Below are 20,390 nucleotides of genomic sequence, written 5' to 3' on the forward strand. Positions count from 1 at the left end.
TAAATCATCTAGTTATTTTGTATAGCAAAGACTTTAAAAGTTGTAACACCTTTTAAATAAATCCTCTAGACTACTTTGTTGATTGCTAATTTCTTTTACCAAGAGCTAGTTTCAAAAAACTAAACCCATCTAAAAAAGAACATAAGGAAACACACCCATTCCATTTTTTCCAGGCCATTTATTTAAAAGGCCCTTTGGTTTTCAAGGTATATTAATCTCCTAGTAATTAGGACATGAACATATTGGGGCCACCAAGAGGAGCTGTGACACTCACCCCTGTTAGCATCATTCAATTTCATTTGTAACTCAGTGTGTGCTAAACAAAAATTTTAAACCAATTCTTGGGCACTTAAAACTATTATTTTCCAAAATGAAAAACAGAAAGCATTCATGGAAGAGAAATTAAAGTGAAGATTTGGCAAATGACTATTTTAAATTATTTTAGAGCCAGATGTGGTAACATAGCTAATGTTTACTGTATTCTTCATCAACACATTCTTTGTCCAGAGGTCATCTGTCCTGTAACTTCATCAGGGCATAGACTAGAGTTAGGTGTGAGCCAAAACTGTGGATAGCCCCATTTAATATCACAAAATCCATGCATTCAGTCTTATGTGATGCAATCATGGAAGAGTTTTCATAGAAGATTTTTTTAATATCTATTTAATTTTATTTTAGGTAATAACTTTTTTAATAATTGTCTTTCCTGATCTACACAGATGAGAATTAATAAAAATGATTAAAAATATGAAAGCGATCTGTGTTTCAAGTGGGATATAATAAAAACCAACAAAACAACCAAACAAACTCAAGCATTATATAAATGCAAAGTCATTTACCACAGGAAAAGGGTCGGGATTAATCTAATGAGGTATGCATGGCTTGAAGATGAGTATTCCCACTAAACACTGGATAGTTGACCTTCCTGAGCCCTTGTCTCATCCATATATTATGATTGATAATACTGCCTATATTACAGTTTTCCTTGGGGAAGCAAATAAAATGAGGTCTAGAATAGAATTATATTAATAGTAAATCACTATACAATTGTAGTCATCAATAATAGTTCTTGAATATATAAGCATTTATCTTTAAGAAGATGGGTTTAAATCATTAACCAAAACAATTAGATTGTATATTTTAAGAATACAAGAATGCATATTATATAATTTTAGAGAATAAAATGTTTTAAATTTCTAATCTTTTTTTAACCTGTAAATAAATACTCTTTACCTATCTGAAAAACGTACCATTAAAATATCTCATTTGACAACAGAAGGTAAATGGGCAATTACTACTTCGAAAATTATTGTTCTAGTTCATTCTTTCTGCAGCTGCTAGCTTTGGAAAAAACACAATTTCCTGTATTTCTATGTGTAACAAAAAAAGTGAAACAAAAATGAAAGGAAAGTAATAACTACTGCTCTCCAATTCTGCAGAATGGTTTTCCTTCTACTTAGCTTATATATCAAAGACTTTCTCATGAGATTTCGTTTAAACATAAGGTACTGTGGCTAAAATATCTGAAAACCACTGGTACATAATGACAGCAAGCATTTGACTGCTATTGATATAAACCCCCTCAGATGCAACACTGCTCTTCAAACATTCCCTCCCTTGAACCCCTTCTTTGAGAGATCAGAATTACGTGTGCCTGGCAGTGGGGTCTGGGGTGGAAGCCTGGCTTCCGGAGTACCCAGATAATGTGTCTGGAAACTTTCGGGAGAACAGGAGTGTTTATGGTTCTTTACTGTGTTGTTCCCGCACTCATCTGGCATAAGCAGATGGTTTGAAACACGGCCAGAGACAGTCATAGGCATAATTAGCCCAGAGGCCAGTAGAAAAGCTTTAACTCTCTTTGGATTAGTTTATTCAGTCAAGCATGGAGGAAGAGGGTACATAAAATACATGATCAAAGAAGACAACACAATGCTTGAATGCTTAATTTGAGATTAAAGTTATCAAATAACTTAAAAGCCCTATGAATATCTTTTTTCTCTTAATGGATATATTTTAAAATTATCTGATTACTTGAATCAGAGAATATGAAATATTGCTTTTGTTCAGTTTCTGACAGAGTTAAAAAAAGATTAAAATATATTTGTGTAAAATAAATTCTCTATGAACTTCTTAGCTAAAGTTAAGAATGATAAAATGACAATGTAAAACTCTGGCATTCAGGAACAAACCGAATGGTTCTTAGTGGTTGTAAAATCTTCCTAACATTTTTCTGAAGTAGGCAATAATTAGCAGACGTTTAAAATGTCCTTGGTTTATCAGTTTATTGACATCATTTGGTATCTTACTAAAAACATATGTATTAGAAAGAAAGCTGTCTTTTTTTTAACCTAGTAATTCTTTCTTAGCTTTTATTTATTGTCTAGTAATGTGCTTAGAGGAATATGCAAAATGTATTAAAATGTCACATTAAACATTGTAGGACACTGGTGTCATAGAATGCCTAATATCATTTCATAGATTATTCTGAAAAATAATTTTTTTTTACAGTGTGTTTCATAGGCACACTTATGTCATTAAATACATGAAGTAAAATATTGGATTACTTCCAGAGCCAATTTTAAGTTAACAGCTCCGTGAGAAACGCTAGTTGTATTATGCGTTTGATAGAATCTAAAGAAAATAGAAAGTCAACATTTTAGAGAGAAACAAGAAACACCGCATACCTGGTACAGAAGCGTGTCCAACATGCTGATACTGAACACCCTCCCAGCAGCAAAAGGCAGTCGGAACATAAAGGCCAAATTAGAACCTCGCTCTCTTTCTTTCTGTTCAGAAATTTGAAAAAGAAAAATGTGTGAGCATTCTCTATTTTATGCTTTTCTACTTACTTAAATTTTCCTAACACATGTGAAGAAAGCCATTTTTATCACGTGGTTCTTAGCTATGAATGTGTCATGACTTCACTTTTAATTGTATTTTTAATGTCCCTTTACTTTTCATAACCAAGTTTTCCTGGTTAAAATACCCAATAGTAAAGAAAGCTTAATCCTTTCATACATTAAACATTTATTTACTCTTAGTACCTATTTCTGAACAGGATTTGAAGTGACATTAATAAAAGGAACAAACATAATAACATTATTTCATCAAATATAAAAAAACCTAAAGTCACATAATGTACCCTAACATCTAGAATATCTGCTTTTGAATATTCTCATATGTAAGGACAAAAAACATAGGCAAGTAGGAGCGATCACAGCCAGTGGTTTCTAGCTTTCTGTCATTCGAGTTTTAATTTACCCATCTGCCTTTAAAGTTGTGCCAGCCATACCAACCTGCAGCTAAGCTTCTGTAAGTGACAAAAAAAGTGTGTGTGTTTGCGTGTGTATTATGGTGTATGAGGGTTTCTTTTGAAAAATTCTGTTGCTATTAGTGCCCGTTAATAAATGAAGGCCTAAGACCAGATGTTTGTGTAAGATTGGAAGGAATTTCTTAAGAATGAAACTTAACCTTGTCCTTAAGTGGTAACCTCAAAAACACTCGTTTCTTTTGTTGCCAACTTCCATTTAACAAGAAATACAAGACACAGCTGAGCAAATTAAAAAATCACCCCTCGCTCTCAGAGGCAATGGGAGAAAGCCCCTGTTTCTAATGTAGCAAATTTGGGCGATCTCAAGGGAGGGGACGTCTATGGGTCCCCCTTTTTAAGAATGGAGGGGAGGGAGTATTGCTGAAGGAAGGGGTCTTGGAGAGGACGGGGGCCACTGCTGCTGCTTGCTGTCGTGATGGTACTAGAGAGACTTGACCCTTGGGCTCCCCCTGGACGGACAGATGAGGCTGGCGCTCAGCATCGACCCTTTCAGGGAGCAAGAGGAGTTATTCCACCACATCTAGGCCCATCCAGACTATAAGGACATCCTCACTTGAGATGTAGAGAGTAGGAGGGATACGCAAGCGGTGCCCCCTTGGTGTCTGCATCCATTACATCACAACGCAGTCTCTGATTTATTAGCCTTGGTGTCAAAAATGCTTCATTTGAACGGCCTCGGTGGTTAGGAGATGCCTGGAATGAGCTGTCTTCTTGCAGGGATAGGCAGGCTTTCCTGTGAATTGGGGGTCACATCTGGTTCTTAAGGTGTACTGCCAAAACCATAGATCTTCAGCCCAAGTTAAAGCAAGTAGCCAGAATAAAGTGCCGAGACCCTGAGAATCGGAAGTCCAGCATCTGTCACGAGGTCAGGTGGGAAACAGCAAGTCTGCTGGGCTCTGCACACGGCTCATTCAGGATCTTCTCTCCCAGAACTTGGCGACCGATCTCTGTTATCTGACTGGGATCTTCTAAGCCAAGGACCATCATCTCTGTTCATTGTTCACTCCTCTAGCTAACAAGGGGCATGGGGCACATGGCAAAGCACGATTTTATGCTTTTGCATGTTTTCTCATCCCTTAAAATTTTTAAATCAAGTTTTGTTCTTTTCTTTTTATCTTTGATGCAGACTTAGCTGCAGTAGAACTAGGTAGGGAATTAACTCGTTCATGGTTAGACTCAGAGAGTCGTGGTGGTCGGGTGGTGGTGATGGAGAGGCACAGGAGAGTGTTCCCAAGGTGCTCACACGTGGGGCTGGGGTGGGTGGGAGGCAGGGAGTGCACAGTGGCTGCAGAGAAGGAGATCCGAGGAGCTGGACACACTGAGCACGTTCCAGCTGTAGAGGAAGATGTGGTCTCAAATACCGTTCAAAACTCAAATCGGAGGAAGACTGAGAACAGCCATAATTTAGTGATTAGAACATGATTCCAACTCTGGCCTCTCCTCTGCTCTCTCAGTGTGTAACCATCTAGTCTTTGGCTTTAAATATCTCATCTTAGGCTTTCTAAACCCATACATTAGTGTTCACATCTTTCCCAAAGTTCAGTTACAACTATCAGCCTGAATATCTTTCTGTAAACTTAATCTCATGCTTTACTAAAATGAATTTCTCATCATGCTGAATAATCGCCTAACTAATTAATCAAAGGTACTGACTAGTCAATCAGATAATCTCTGACCACCATCTCCGCATCCTTCTCCCCAGTCCATCTATTAAATTTCCAAACTCCAGCATTTATCCTTAGAATTATCTTAGAATTATTCCCTCTTTGCATCCTACTGCTACAGTAGTACTTGCTGGGGCTTAAACCGACTATTAATTTGCCAACCTCTAGTCTTTTGTAACTCCCAGTCATCCAACACGATGCTGCCAATTCATATAGAAACAATTGCAATAATGTAAATTTTTGTTCATAAATCTAAAATCAGTTTAAGATTCAGACTTTCTTGCGGAATACATGCCTGGAGAACTCAAAGGCAAGATTTCTGTGAAAAAGCAACATATCTTCATGAAAAGAGCTTGTCCTAAGAATTTCCTGACAAAAACTTGAGTCTATGGTAAGCTCAGTGGATCACAGGCAGGGTGGTCTTTGGCATATAGCGGTTTCTTTCACTCACATTATCCCTGCTCAATGATTTACTGACGGAGAAGATACATGTCCTAAATCCAGTGGGTTGTTCTCTAATTTTAATAAAGGCTTAACCAATATTTCAAATGTTCTCTTTTATTATATACCTACATTTACATAGATGCTTCAGTTAAATTACATTACGCAGCACATTTGATTAAAAAATTTTTTGGTTCAGTTACATTTTCCAGTTCATACACTGTATTTTCCAAATACAGAAATATTCTTTTATCTTCAGGGCTTACACTGAAGGAAAGGTACTCTCTTCCTTTTTCCACACATCTGAATCCTATTGATAAGTATCATTTTATAAATCATTCATTATTAAAGGTTCCAATCAAACACTAACTCATTCATTTATTTACTAAATTAGTCAGTTAACAAATAACAAATACGTGCTGACAAGTCTACTCTACATAGGGCATTATCCTTAGTGCTAGGCATACAGAAGTCCTGTATAGAACTCATAAATTCTGTTAAGATAGAATTATTATGCATTGAATATGGACCAGGCACTAGTAGACAAATATGGGTACTTTCCTTGCCTACAAGAACTCACAAACTGTGAGTGATACCAATAACAAATAGGGAAAACCCCGGAAAACTAGGGTGAGAATATGTAACAAAACAGGGGTAGATGCTTGGGTAGCATGTAGGAAAGGTGTCTACCTTAGTCTTCTGGTGGAAAAGTTGAGAGACTGAATTAGAAGTGATGTCTAAGTGGAGACTCAAATATGAGTAGAAATTAGCCAGTAAATTTGGGAAGGGCAGGTGTTAAGCAGAAAGTTATAAGCAATAGGTTCAGCATATGCTAGAAGCTTGAAAGGAATAAAGGTTAAAAGACTTGAGGAACTATAAGCAATTCTGTTTGAATACAGCATTGAGTGTGAGTGTACGGGCTGGATGAAGAGGTCAGAAGTGAGACTGGAACAGGAGCCAGGAATTAGATGTTAAAGTTCCAGGACACTTGAGAGGAAAAAGGATGTTATCAAGAATTACACTGAAAAAACAAGGGTATAAATTGGGACAGTCCCAGGAAAAACAGGACATACATGAACCCATTTTGAAATCATGTGAACAATTTTGAATTGTATCTTAAGTGTAATGAGAAAAAACTTACATATTTTTTAAGAGGAGGAGTGATATGACCACATTTCTAGAATGGTCATTCTGATGACAATATGGAAAATGGACTGGAAATGGGGAGGTGGCACGGGGAGACCAAGCAAAATGAGGGTGTTAAGGCAGCAATTCTAGTGAGAAATGAAGGTTTACAGAAACAGGTCTTCTTCAAATATATTTAGACATCAGACATTAAATTTGAGGGGAGTTTTGACTGAATTGGGTAGTAGAGAGAAGATGAGGATGATACCCCACTTTCTGGATAACTGGGTAGATAGGGTGCCCTTCTGTAAAAAAAGGAAATGTGGAAGAAGAGAAGACTATAAGTTAATTTGGACTTGAGTTTCAAGGTTAGTAGAAAAGTCCAATTGCTAAAAATATGGATCCAACAGACAGTATAACACACAGTGGTTTGGAGCTTGGATTCTATAGACACACGAGGTGACCAGTCAAGTGTTGCCACTTCTGGTTGGACGATCTTGTACAAGTTACTTAAGCTCCTTGTTCCTCTGTTTCATCACCTGTGAAATGGGGTTCATATTGGTGATGACATTGCATTGTCATTATAATAAATAAACAAGATAAAACATCTAAAAGCATTACATATAGTAAGCACTTACTGTCTTCTATTACTAGTAATTCTTCAAACACATCAAATGATGCATCACCTTGTGGACTTGATATTGCTTGCTTTCTTCCTGTACTGATACTTCCAAGTTTTGACTGGGCTGGTCTGGTGTTATCATTATAGCTCAAATATCACCTCCCCAAAGAGACCTTACTTTATCACCTTATTTAAAGTAGGCGTTCCCCAGTTACTTCTGAATATAACCCTGTTATGACTTTCAGAGCTCTTCTGGAATCTATAATTCCTTGTTTATTTTTTTATTAGTTAACTGTTGGTCTGAGGTAGCTCAGTGAGTCCCAGGACAATGCCTAACACCATGCCTGGCACACAGTAATGAAATTTTATTGAACAAATGAATAAACCCTTTCCACTTCTAGTAGTTGCCTACATCTAGTGAAAATTTGTTGCATAAAGTTTATAACATTTATATTAAGAGGGAGGAAGGAAACACTTTGAGGTTTACTCAATACCCCTTCTTCACACTTTGGTTCTTTAGGTTTGAAGACGGAAAAACTGCAGTGTTTGTGTTATATAAAGTTCTCTGACTTTAGTATTTCTTTTGACTATTGTGTTTTATAAAATACAGTAGTAAATATTTCTATGATTGCTTCTAGTATAAATATATAATACCCTTTTTTCAGACATATCACATTTGCTTTCTTAGTAGAATTCTAGATTCAATTGAAGTTTCAATGATGATTTTGTGTTTTCCTAACAACCACTTATCTAAAATTACCTAAAAGAAATCTGAGAAATCCAAATCAGTATTAAAAGATCCCAGACACTTTAATACCCTTGGTCTTACCTATTTCTTTCATTTGGTTTGTTATCATGAACATATGCTTTTGTTGGAAGAAGGAATTTGTTTCTGGCAGAAATTGTGTTTTCTTTAAACTGTGTCCATCCAGTACCATATGGAATAGATGATAAAATTGTTGGACTTAGCAGAACGGTGTGGGAGGTGAAAAAAAATTCAAGAATTTTATTGGCATAAATTAATGGTTCTATTCGTATTTTCTCAGCGATTGGCTTTTCTCGCCATTCATCTGACTTGACCTTCTTTACACTGTTTGACATAACGTCTTCTTTTTTTCCCCTCTTTTCCTCCCTCTTTCTCCCTGTCCCTACCCTAGTTCACCAACAACCTTCAAACCCTATTTCCAAATTCTCAGGTCCTGGGCAAACTAACTCTGCCCTTCCTCTCAAAAAACTGCTTGCCCAGGGAGTGGCCTTTTGAATGCAAATACAGAAAATCCTTATATTAAAATACCAAAGCCTTCAATGAGTTGCTAGGGTTTTATGTATCCTGTTTACAGAGCCTTCCTCGGAAAGAGACTCTTCTCTATAGAAGGTACCCCATCACAGGGGTTCTGCACAGCAGCTCTGAGATGCACTGGCTCTTCCAGAACAGGTTTCCTATCAGAGCCTCTCACTGAAGTGTGTGCTTGGGAACTGGGGAGAGAGAGGACCCTGGGTCATCCATCGGTGGCTTTAAATCAATTACTCTCTTTCTCTTTCTTTCATTTCTCCTCTCTTTATATTGCAAACAGAAAGAGGAGGCGATTCAAGAAATAAAGAGCATTTCTCGCTGCATGCCCACTTTTCTTCTTACTGGAAAGAGTAGGTTCCCACTACACCCATGCACACACGCACGTACACAAACACACACACACATGCACACACACGCACAACTGTTCCAGTCTAAGTGGCAGCTTAGAGGGGGTGCATTTGATGGACACTCAGGGAGTCCACCTTGTTTATGAGGACTCAAGGCTAACTCAGACCCACTTCCCAAAAAACCCTTGAGTCAACCCAAGGCAAGTTCATGCTGAAGGAGTTTGGGGTGTGCGGGACCCTCTTCCTTATCTTAGAGAGGAATGCAGGGTCTTCTAAGCAATGTTATTATCCTCCTACACTAAAATACAAGTGGTCCTTGCCTTGTAAATAGGGTGATTATGTAGTTAATCATCCAAATCAGGACATCTTGACAGGAGCTCCTAGTAATTATACTGAGACAATAGCCATACACTAGGAGTGATGGGCAAAACTGGACTTCAACCACGCCACTTATAAGTTAGAAATATGTGCTTTACAAACAATACACACAAATGGCTTCCTGCACCCTGTTCTCCCGTGAAGGCCCTGATGCTTTTGAGAACTGAGAAATTTGGAAAAGTGGAAGCTTCTGAAAGACAAGTGGGTTCAGAAATAAAGAAAGAAAGGATGTTGAAGGATTAAACATGTGAATTTTGGTGGGGGGGGCATAAACATTCAGCCTGTGACAACTTTGAACCTATTGTGTGAAATCATAATACTATGCACACTCTTTTTTTTTGGCTGCGCTGCGCAGCTTGCAGGATCTTACTTCCTGGACTAGGTATCAAACCCAGGCCCCAGCAGTGAAAGCGCAGAGTCCTAACCACTGGACTTCACTATGCACATTCTTAATAGATACATTTGTACATTAGAATAGTTATCCATATAAATTACATATCTTCACTCCTCTAGAGTAGATCGGGCAGTGCTTTGCTACATTTAAAAGTAATAGAAACCAATTAGTGTTCTCAAATTCTTCCTGGACCAATACGGGAGAAGGTAAATATTTTCTTAAAAATTGGATAAGAAATTTTCCTAATGAATCTGGAAGATAGCACCAAACTCTCCCTCAGCCATTATAGCACTTAGATTATGAATAAAAAGTAGTCCAACTTGTTTGGACAGAAAAAAAAGAATACGGCAATGTGTTTTTGTTTGTTCCGATATATCTGTCTCCCATCAAATTACAAATTATATGGTTTTATTCAAATTCATAACTTCTAGCATTGAGGAAGGCATATGGCTCATAGTAGGTGCTCAGAGAATATTTAGTGGCTTGAATTTAAATTGAGAATATGTAAAATTTTGCCTTCTGGCTTTAAGACGGTGAATATGTTAAAAAGTAAATGATATTCTTGCCTATTTCTCCCAGAATATATCTCCAATGTGTGTTATTTTGCTTTACCATTGACTACACAGCAATATGTGATTTATAGACATGACTGTTTATATTCTGACACTCATTCTCTAACGCCAACAGGGTGTCCTACAGTTCAATTCTGACGCTCGCTACTCAGAGTTGGCTCAGACCCCACAGGTTATGGGGCTCAGTCCCGCAAGACTGCTCTCATTTCAGCCACCATCTCCAAGTCCTTGGTGTCTCCAAACCAACAGCACTTCTTCTCCATCCAGCTACAAATCTGGGGCTCCCCGTAACAACCTCAGTTTCAATAATTCTCCAGAATGCTCACAGAACGTGTGAAAGTGCTATACTTAACGATTATCATCTTAATATAAAGAATGCAAATGAACAACAGATGAAAAGGCACACAGGGCAAGTCTGGGAGGGTCCTGAGCACAGGAGCTTCTGTCTCCATGGAGTCTGAGGGCACCACCCTCCTGGTACATCAATATGTTCACCAATCAGGAAGCTCTCAAGCCTCATTCTTCAGAGTTTTATCAAAGTTTCATGATGTAGGCATGATGAATTAACTCACTAACCACATGATTAAACCCAATCTCCAGCCCCTTTCCCCTCTCTGGAAGCAGGGAGGTGAGGAGGTACTGAAAGTTTCAATCTTCTAATCATGTCATTGCTTTTCTGGCAACTAGTCTTCATCCTGAAGCTGTCTAGGGGCACCTCCATGAGTTGCCTTGTTAACATAAAATCAGGCATGGTTGAAAGGTATGAATAACAGAAGACACTCCTATCACTTAGGAAATTCCAAGAGTCTTTGAAGCTCTGTGTCAGGAACTACGGACAGAGACCAAATATTATTATTTTTTTATTATACCATATTATTCATCTCACTTTTTCATTACCTTGCTTCTTACATCAATGTGTAATTACCATATGATTGCTAAAGTGTAATTATGATCATCACAGGAGAAGGTTCAAAAGCAATTTTGAAAAAGCAGTCTTGAAGCAAATTGCACCATAAGCATGAATAAAATGGATTTTTAGGAAATGCATCAAAATAAGAGAAATGAAATAAGTCTTTAGAGGGAGATGAGACAAAAATTTCTTTTTTTTCTATTGTTGTTTTCCTCTCTTCGGGTTCCTTGTTACCCGTCACATTTCCCATCTCTGCTTAGCTCTCATACTGTGTTTCTGATGCCCACTACATCAGATTTTTGGGAGGAGTGTCAATGACCCAGTGATCAATGACTGAACATGGGAAGTGCAGTTGGTCCTCTGTATCTGCAGGTTCCACACCTGTCAGTTCCACCAACCACAGACTGAAAATACTGGGGAAAAAAAAATTCCAGAAAGTTCCCAAAAGCAAAACTTGAATTTGCCACCTACTGGCAACTATTTACATAGAACTTACATTGTATTAGGTATTATAAGTAATCTAGAGATGATTGAAAGTACACAGCAGGATGTGTGTAAGTGATACGCAGATACTACACCATTTTATATAAGGGACTTGAGCATCCTCAGATTTTGGTCCTGGCTGGCGGGGGTGGGGGGGGCGGTGAGAAGGGAGGGGTCCTGAAACCAATCCCCCATGGATACTGAGGGACGACTCTATTTTTGAGTAAACAGTAGCAGTAAGGTAATGTCAAGATCCAGGACAAGAAAGATAATGTAATAGAAAATAAAACAACTCAGCAACAATGAAAGAATGATCAGATGAAAAAATTACAAACTAAAGCATGATGGTCTGGTCCATTAGGAAGTTATTATTGTGGCTATTCTTCAGTGAGTTGTCGCTTCCAGAGAAACCTTGAAGAGTATTCCTTCTATTACCAATGGCAACGACATATCTACTAGAATGCAAGGTCTACCAGGAAAACATCAGCAACCAGGCTCAGTGAAGGCTAGCCTTCCGTACTCATTCTTGCAAATCCCATCACTTCTTAAATTTGAATGACAACCACTTCATGACAAAAAAACGTGTCTTAAGCAGCCAAGCTGGTGTCTGTTTCAAATTCAAAACCTTGATTGTGTTTCTAAAGGTGAAGGCCCCATCCGTGAAGGTGCAGGTGCATCTAATGATAGGTAGAATAAAATGATATTCATAATGACGTTCAGAAGAATAAAAATCCACCTCTTCCTCAGCCAATAGTAACTCTAGAAAATATTATTGGGAATGTATTTGAATATTGGAAACAAAGATCAGTTTCCTAATACTAAAAATACCTCCCTGTGCTTAGAATACAAATATGAGAAGATAATTACTTTAAACAGTAAGCCAGCTGTATATGTATAAATGATAAGAAGTACTGGTTAGAAATGAGCAGTTACCATTATCACTGATGGCACATGTGTGAGATTGCCAAGGCTGCCATGAGGAAGTATCACAAATTGAGTGGCTTAAACAACAGAAATTTATTGCCTCTCAGTTCTGGATGCTCAAAGTCTGAAATCAAGGTGTTGGCAGTTTTGGTTCCTTCTGAGGACTGTAAGTGAAGGGTCTCTTCCAGGCCTCTCTCCTTGGCTTGTGGATGGCTATCTTCCCTTTAAATGTGTCTGTCTCTGTGTCCAACTTTACCCTTTTTATAAGGATTCCAGTCATTTTGGATTAGGGTCCACCCCAATGGCCTTCTTTAACTTGCTTATCTCTGTAAAAACTCTATCTTCAAATAATGTCACCTTCTGAGGTAGTGGAGGTTAGGACCCCAACACATCTTTTTTGGTGGGCGGAGGGACATAATTCAACCCATAATAGCACAACAGTCTAAAACATTTCTATGTGACGATCCTATTTCAATGGAGAAAAATGATAATAAGTGAATTAAAAAAGGATTTTCCATGGTTTTATGGCATTCAAACCATTGGTTTCAATTCCACTTCCCCTAACTCCTCTGTTCCTAAGAATTAGGTAATGTATTGATTTTTTGTATTCTCCTTGGGAAATATCTAGAAGATGCAAGGGTAAATATAAATTTTAAAAAAATGAATTTCCCTGATGCCAAAAAAGAAAGAAAACTCCCCTCTCCCACTTCTTTTTCCTAGAGAGTTTCCTTTAAAAAAACTTGGAATTGTAAATCCTTTCCATGTCTCTTTGAGATGGATACAAAGCCTGAATAACCTCTAGCTAGCTTTGTATCCCGGGAATGCCTTTCTCCCGGAGGGGGGCGGGGGGGGCGGGGCTGGGAACTATCTTTTTGAAATGTGAACGTAATGTATGTATCCTGTCTCTCTCTTTAGGAGCTTAGCCTAGGTGCCTGGCTCCAAGTTGTAACTTTTTGCTTGCTGCAAAGTTAGAAGACATTTTATTTTTCCTTTGGATAAAGACAGTTAACATGTATGTAAATGACTGTATCTGCCTGGCTATATAAAAGGATAAGATGTCTTTCTGTCTTTGCAATGTCTTTAGTGGATTGCTGAGATGCATATCACAGTCTGGTTTAATGCTTATTCAAACAAAACTTTTCTACATTTCTGAAGAGGACTTCTAGGTTGGATGAAGATTTTATTTTTAATTAATTCCCCCAAAGAGATCAAAATCTCATTTTGTTCTTCTTTTTCCCTCATGCAGTAGACACACAATAATATAGACACACACATTTACCAATATGAAAATATCTTCCACAGTCATGACCTTACTACATCAACTGACCTGGAATAAAACTGAATACACACAATAGAATATTTATTAGTGATGATGTCGACAACAGTAATTTATAATTATGATTTTAGGGCTATTTATTTGAGTACTGATTATATGCTAAAACTGGGCTAAATATTGTGACTAGATTGTGTGGTGTGATCTTTGCAATGACGCTATCATTTGGCTATTACCACTGTTTTCCAGAGACAAATCCCAAGGCTACAAACGTGTCATAGATTTATCCAGGTTCCAATCCTACAAAGTAGTAGAGCCTGTCTTCTTCATCATGGGGTGAGCCTCCCTCACTTGTCATGGAGGAGACTGTACCACACCAGGCCAGCACAGGTTCCACTGGATTCCCATCCGTGGGTTTGCCTTTGGATGCTGAGTCATTCAGCTGAGATTCCCACCCTTTCCATGTTGTTAAAGCAGTGTGACATAAGGGATGCTTTCTAAACATGAATGGCTTTAAGTTTCTCTTACTGCACTCACTCAACGAAACTGAGCAGGATCCTGCCTTTTTTTTTTTCAGCCTCCTAGACCTTCCCTGAGTTCCAAAGGGCAGATTCACTTACTAATTAGGGGAGTGAGGGAATGCAGAAAGAAGCAATTGTGCTCCATTTATAGCTATTATAAAATACTGGCTATATTCCCCCTGTTATCCAATATATCCTTAGAGCTTATTTTATACCTATAGTTTCTCTCTCTTAATCCCCTACCCCTATATAGCCCCTCCCTCCTTCCCGCTCCCCACTGGCAACCACTAGCTTGTTCTCTATATCTGTGAGTCTCCTTCTTTTTTTTGTTATATTCACTAGTTTGTATAACCTTTAAAAATTGTGAATCACTGCGTTGTATATCAAGTATACTTCAATAAAGAAAGGAAAAGAAAAGAAAAAAGGCAAGGAAAGAAAAGAAAAGAATAGTACAGCAATGGGGCCTGGTTCTGGTTCCTCCTTGGGGGATGTACAAAACATTTACATACGTATCTCTGAGTTCTGTGGGAACTAAGGCTCCCACCCTGGTGGAGGATGGTAACTTCAGGCAGAGCATAAGCTCGTGGACCCAGACTGGTTGGAACGAGAAGGTTGATGATTGAGATTCCTGGAACACCACCTCCAACCAATCAGAGGAGGGTAACACACCCTGCAGCCCCCTCCCCCAATTTTGCCTATAAAATGTCTTCCCAAAAAACCATCAGAGAGTTCAGGTCTTTAGAGCACGTGTTGCCCTGTTCTCCTTGCTTGGCCCTTCAATAAACCTTTCTCTGCTCCAAACTCTGACCTTTCAGTGTATTTGGCCTCACCATGTGTTGGGCACAACAGTTATTTAATCTGTCTTAAACTCTGTTTCCTCACCTGGAAGCAGTGCCTAACAACAATGTAACTATGCCTATAAAGGGGCAGTGGCAAGGCTCTAACAACACAATGTATGTGACCAGCGTTGAAGATGGAAATCAACAGACTAGAGTACAGAAGTGACCTCACTCAACAGTACGTCACCCAGGAATCAGGACAGTGCCCGACGTAACAGGTAATCAAAATAAAATGAAGTGAAAGAAAAAAACTAACCAAAAAAAAAAATGTAAGCCATCCTTATCTCTATTTTATAAATATTATTACAAACAACAAAGATGGCATAGGTGACAGGTAATCAACAGGTAACAGGTAATCAAAATAAATGAAGTGAAAGAAAAAAACTAACCAAAAAAAAAATGTAAGCCATCCTTATCTCTATTTTATAAATATTATTACAAACAATAAAGATGGCATAGATTTAACACATTTTCACACGTATAAGATTGGATCTTATTTTTTTCTCTTACATCGAATTCTCCCAGTACACTAGTATCAAGTACACCTGGAATGCAAAATCCATTTATCCCCACACTCAGCCTGGATACTGAGAACGAAAACCACACCTTTCTGTCCCCCATGACTTTGCAATAACGCCACTGTCTTCCTTAGTGTTATTCTCTCTTCCCAATCCTAATAAGTCCCCACTTGAAAAGAGCCTCATTAAATACAATTCCCAATTCTTGATAAACTTTGACCTTCCTTTCCCCACTCCAAGACATTGACAAAGCTCGCTTGAGTCTTAATTAGCTCTATTTGATTGCAGGCATTTTTTAGATTTGTGTGGAGAAAATTCATCTTTGGCTATTATAAAACCACTCTTATTTCTTAGGTGGACTTGAGTCTTTGACATGTCCAGGCCAACTTTTTTTGGATCCCAGGTATATGTTTTTATTCATGGATGGCTCACTTGGGGTACAAATTTTGGAGACCTTTTATATAAAGTTGTGAAGAGAGGCGTTGGCTAGGAAGGCAAGGAACAAGGAGTTTTAAGCAAAGGCAGGTGTTCTGTTACCCTGAAGATTCCAAGGGCATTTATGACAGCAGTCATGCATCTTAACAGGTGACAGGCAGGTGGATGGATGCTCATGGGATAGAAGAGCAAACAACTTTCAATTTTAATAAATATTTATAAACCAAAAAAAAAAGCTCTCTTGAGGTGACAGCCTCCCTTACGTAAGCAATAAACTTGGCTTTGTCTCAGATTGTGAACTTGTGTCTCATATTATCTCCTTTGGGAACTGACTTTCAACAAAGCTTACAAGTTTTCTAGGACTTTAAGGATTTATGAAAACTGCAAATTCCTATATAAATATAGATGTCTTGACATAGCACTCGTGATATTATCAACAATGGACATTATAAGTGAGTATATATATTCCTGTTGCGTTTACTTCTTTCATATATCATGCTTTCAATTTATGATTAATGATGATGGAACGAGATACCTCCATCATGTTCACTTGTGATATAAATGGTTCAAATCCATCAATCCATACTTCTAAAAAATTATAAATTAAGATTTTAGCCCCCAGATAGGAATTCAAAACAGCATTTTTATTTTTACGATCTCATGGCATTTCTTTCTACATGTAGACATTTTAGAGTTAGTCTTTCAACCCAAAAGGTTAAATTAAATGCAACTTACTTCATGATGTGAATTCTTACCTTTTCCAGCTTTGAAAGAGCAAGGGAGTAACAGTCTTTGGCTCTGAATTGCATGAATCTCATGTTGGCTGGGTGGGTGAGCTCTGTGATAATACTGAGACTGGAAAACAACCTGCATTTCAAAGAAACATTTGCATTACGCTAACAATCCAGTATGGTATTCTTTATAACAACATACTTATGAGTGAGTGATACCTAGCTGTAGGCATAAAACTACATGCAATTATAAGAGCAGGCCATGCCACATCAACTGTTCTGTGCAATGCAAGAAAAATGAAACCCTCTTTCCCAAAGAATATTTTAACCAACATTTTAGCACCATAAGAAAAATAAATTCAGGAATTTGGCTTTTATTAGGCATTTTCTCGCCACAAATTCATAAAGCTGATTGAAGAAGTTACCTCATGGATAATATTGAAATAGAAATTTGTAAGATGAATATCCGGATTGGCAAAAATTTCCTATGATGAGCTTATTGTCCATAATTGAGTTCTTTGATCTTCTATGGTTCCCTGTTCTCATAGTATGTGCTTTTAAATGCCAAATCCTGCTACAATGAACTTCTGAGAAGAGCAACTATTTTAACTGAAATAACAACTCATTGTAATGAATTGAGGTCACGGCTCAACTGACGGTGTTGTTCTAGAAGGACCCTGAGACTTCCCACTTGCCCAGAGTTTTGCATTAGCGTTCTTTCCATTTACCTCCTCTCCCTCAAACACACACACGTGTGCATGCGCACACACACCCATGCACACGCATGATTTCTCCCCCCCCCACCCCCAGCAAAACCGGGCAAAATAAAACCTCAGCAAACACCTTCTTATCGTCGCTGTGCTTGATGATCTGATCTCTAGCTGGTGTCTGTGGTCACTGCTAGCTCTCCTGGCTCAAATATTTTGAGATTCTCTGTGGCAGCCACGTCACGTGATAATCAGCTTTGCTCTCCACACAATATGTCTTCAAACCCAGTTATGGCCACTTCAAATTCCTACCAGTAGCTGATCCCATGCCTTGAACTCAGGCACGAGAACTGACTGAAATACGTCGGCCATGAACATCTGGTTCGTGGCTCAGAAACAAATCAGCGTCTCCAGCTGATCTCGCACTATCTGCGGGGTCCAGGAGTGAAGGCACTGTTACTCCATCTGCCTGAGCGCTTGGCTTGGCGTTTCAGAGAGAAAGCTGGGAGCCCGGACTCTGAACTCCAGAATGACGGATGTGATTACCCCTTTCCTCGGCTCTAACTCCCTGAAGCTGATGGATGGTTTGCTAGACCCTCTCCCTCCTCCCAGGGAGTGAGGGCCTGCCTGCAGGCTTGCTGGGCCTTCCCTGAGGGGCCCTCAGGTCAGTTTCCAGGGGGCTTAGTCACCCTATCAGTTAAGACCTAAAAAGTGCTTAAAAATGCTATATTTCAGAGTTATCTGTGAAAACTATATGTGCCCTCTTGGTTACATTGCTGGACCGCTATCGAGACTTACCTAATCAAAGCCTTTGAAAGCTACGGTAATCATCAGGTGTTTCATGAGATCCACTCTTCAGAGGAACAAATATAGCCACACGGCCTCATCTCCATTTTGAGAGCAAATATTATTGTACTTTAAGTACAACAGGTAACTTGTAATAAGTTGGATTGAAATAATATCAGCAAAAGAACAATCAGAACATAATTTTTTTTGTTGACTTTTAATGTTAAAAGTATAATTTTATTTGTGCAGTTCATCACGGTTTACAATAGTTCTGTTACCTTGAGTTGATTAAGGAAACACTAAACCTCAGATTCTGTACAGGAGAGGTGGTATGAAACTTAGAGATACAGTTTGTGAAAGACTTAGCACAGTGTCTGACACATAACAGGTCCTGTTCCTTAGTTGTGGTGGTATTACTATTTTCTTAACTTTTTTTTTTCTCCTGTTGCTATTTCTGCTTGAAATGTAGTTTCCTCCCTCCTTACTTTCCTCCTCCACCTCTATATTTGGAATCTCAACAATTATTTAAAGTTCTTATCAAATCTCATTGCGATGAAGCTGTACCATTGCTAAAAGTCAGAATCCACAGTGGCTCCTGGTATTTGGTTTATTTGTAATACTGCTTATTACACTGCATTTTGCACTAAACTCTGGTTGGTTTCATCCACACCTCAGCCCTCCTACTAAAGCACAGCAGCCAGAAAGGCAAAGTTTCCCTCCTAGTGTCCTAGTAGTACCCATTATATTCCTCTAATTGATAATTCTTTGTTACAATAAACACATCTCGCAGTTCTGATTTGTGTATTTTTGGTTTAGTGGATTAAATCTTGATGAAGAAGGTGTGTGATTTAACTAGATTAGTTTATGGAGAAACACCCTATAATCTGTATTCCTCAGGACTTTCTTTTTGAAGCTCTATTCTCGCTCAAAAGTTCCCAGTGGTAGCACATTTGATTAAAAGTTCATTTTCTCAGAAACTTTTGAAAAATTAGAAGAGTGGCCTGATAGAAAAAAATATCAATTGACTTTTGGGCTGGTGCAACTCCATCTGGTAAGCCTAAGAAATGACAAATCTCGTACCATCTGGAAGTTTCAAACGTATTCACTTAAGAAATATCTTAAAAGAACAATGTCTCTAAAGATATTTACCATGATACGGTGTGTCAATCGGCTGTCACAACAGAAACTAAAATGAATAAATAAGAGTAGCAACATGGACCAATGAAGATAAAGCATGTAGTCTCATTTAGAGAATAAATGCCATAATCATGATCTGAGCTTCTAAAAAGGAAAATTAACTGACCTGAGGCTTTTCTCTTTGTCTTTTCACTTTTTTGTTCTTTTTTTATCTTTTGGAAGGTTAAAGTAAGGTCCAAAACCCGATAATATCTAAAATTGACAGAGCATTATTCTTAGAGCTGCACCCCCTGTTCTCTGGGAGGAGTTGGGGACATATGGCTCACTCCTGACTCTGCCTTTCCAGTATCTCTGGGTGTGTGCTGGTCTGAGCCAGGCCATGAAGTGAGCCCAGCCCTACAGGGCAGGCCCAGTGGTTGTCTAGCAGGGCTCCTGACCACGTTTCTCCACTACCACCAGGCACCAACGCTACACAGTTCTGCCTAACATGGGATCCCCAACTGCCTGAATTCTTTGGGTCTCAATAGTTTCCAAGTTGTTTAGGAAATCGAGAGAGTCGCTTACTATTTCTTCAAATTCCAAAAACTACTCTATGATTTACTTACAATTATTAGCTTACAGTCGAAGAAACTGAGGCCCAGAAAAACCAAATAAAACGTTCAAGGTAACATTCTAGTAGGTGGCAGAGCCTGGGTCACACACAAACAGTCAGGGTCTAGAACACGAACCTGCCCCCCTCCCTATTTTAATAAATAGGTAGGTAGGAAAGGAAACTCAAATGACCCAAATAAAATAGTAAGTTATTAAGAATATCTAGCAGCATGTTGGAGTTTCAGATATTACAAGTCAACTCTATTTTAAACTTTTGTAATCTCTACTTCTGTATCTACCCGGAAATAGTAGCTGTTAGATCATAACTTCATTATTGTTGTTTCAATTTACTGAGGATAATATTTAG

At 38.4% G+C, this 20,390-nt stretch overlaps 1 protein-coding gene across 6 annotated transcripts in view; it reads right to left on the reverse strand.

The window, feature by feature from the left end:
• Positions 1–20,390, reverse strand: part of KCNT2 (potassium sodium-activated channel subfamily T member 2) — a 369,675-nt gene that overhangs the window by 51,010 nt on the left and 298,275 nt on the right. For all 6 annotated transcript variants that reach the window (XM_057529788.1, XM_057529796.1, XM_057529784.1 and 3 more), the window contains 2 exons: positions 16,827–16,938; positions 2,685–2,786 (listed from right to left, as the gene is read on the reverse strand). In XM_057529788.1, coding sequence (XP_057385771.1) covers positions 2,685–2,786; positions 16,827–16,938 — 214 coding nt within the window. The remainder of the gene's footprint in view (positions 1–2,684; positions 2,787–16,826; positions 16,939–20,390) is intronic.

This window comes from Balaenoptera acutorostrata, chromosome 1 (assembly GCF_949987535.1).
Source record: "Balaenoptera acutorostrata chromosome 1, mBalAcu1.1, whole genome shotgun sequence".
Classification (NCBI taxonomy): Eukaryota; Metazoa; Chordata; class Mammalia; order Artiodactyla; family Balaenopteridae; genus Balaenoptera; species Balaenoptera acutorostrata.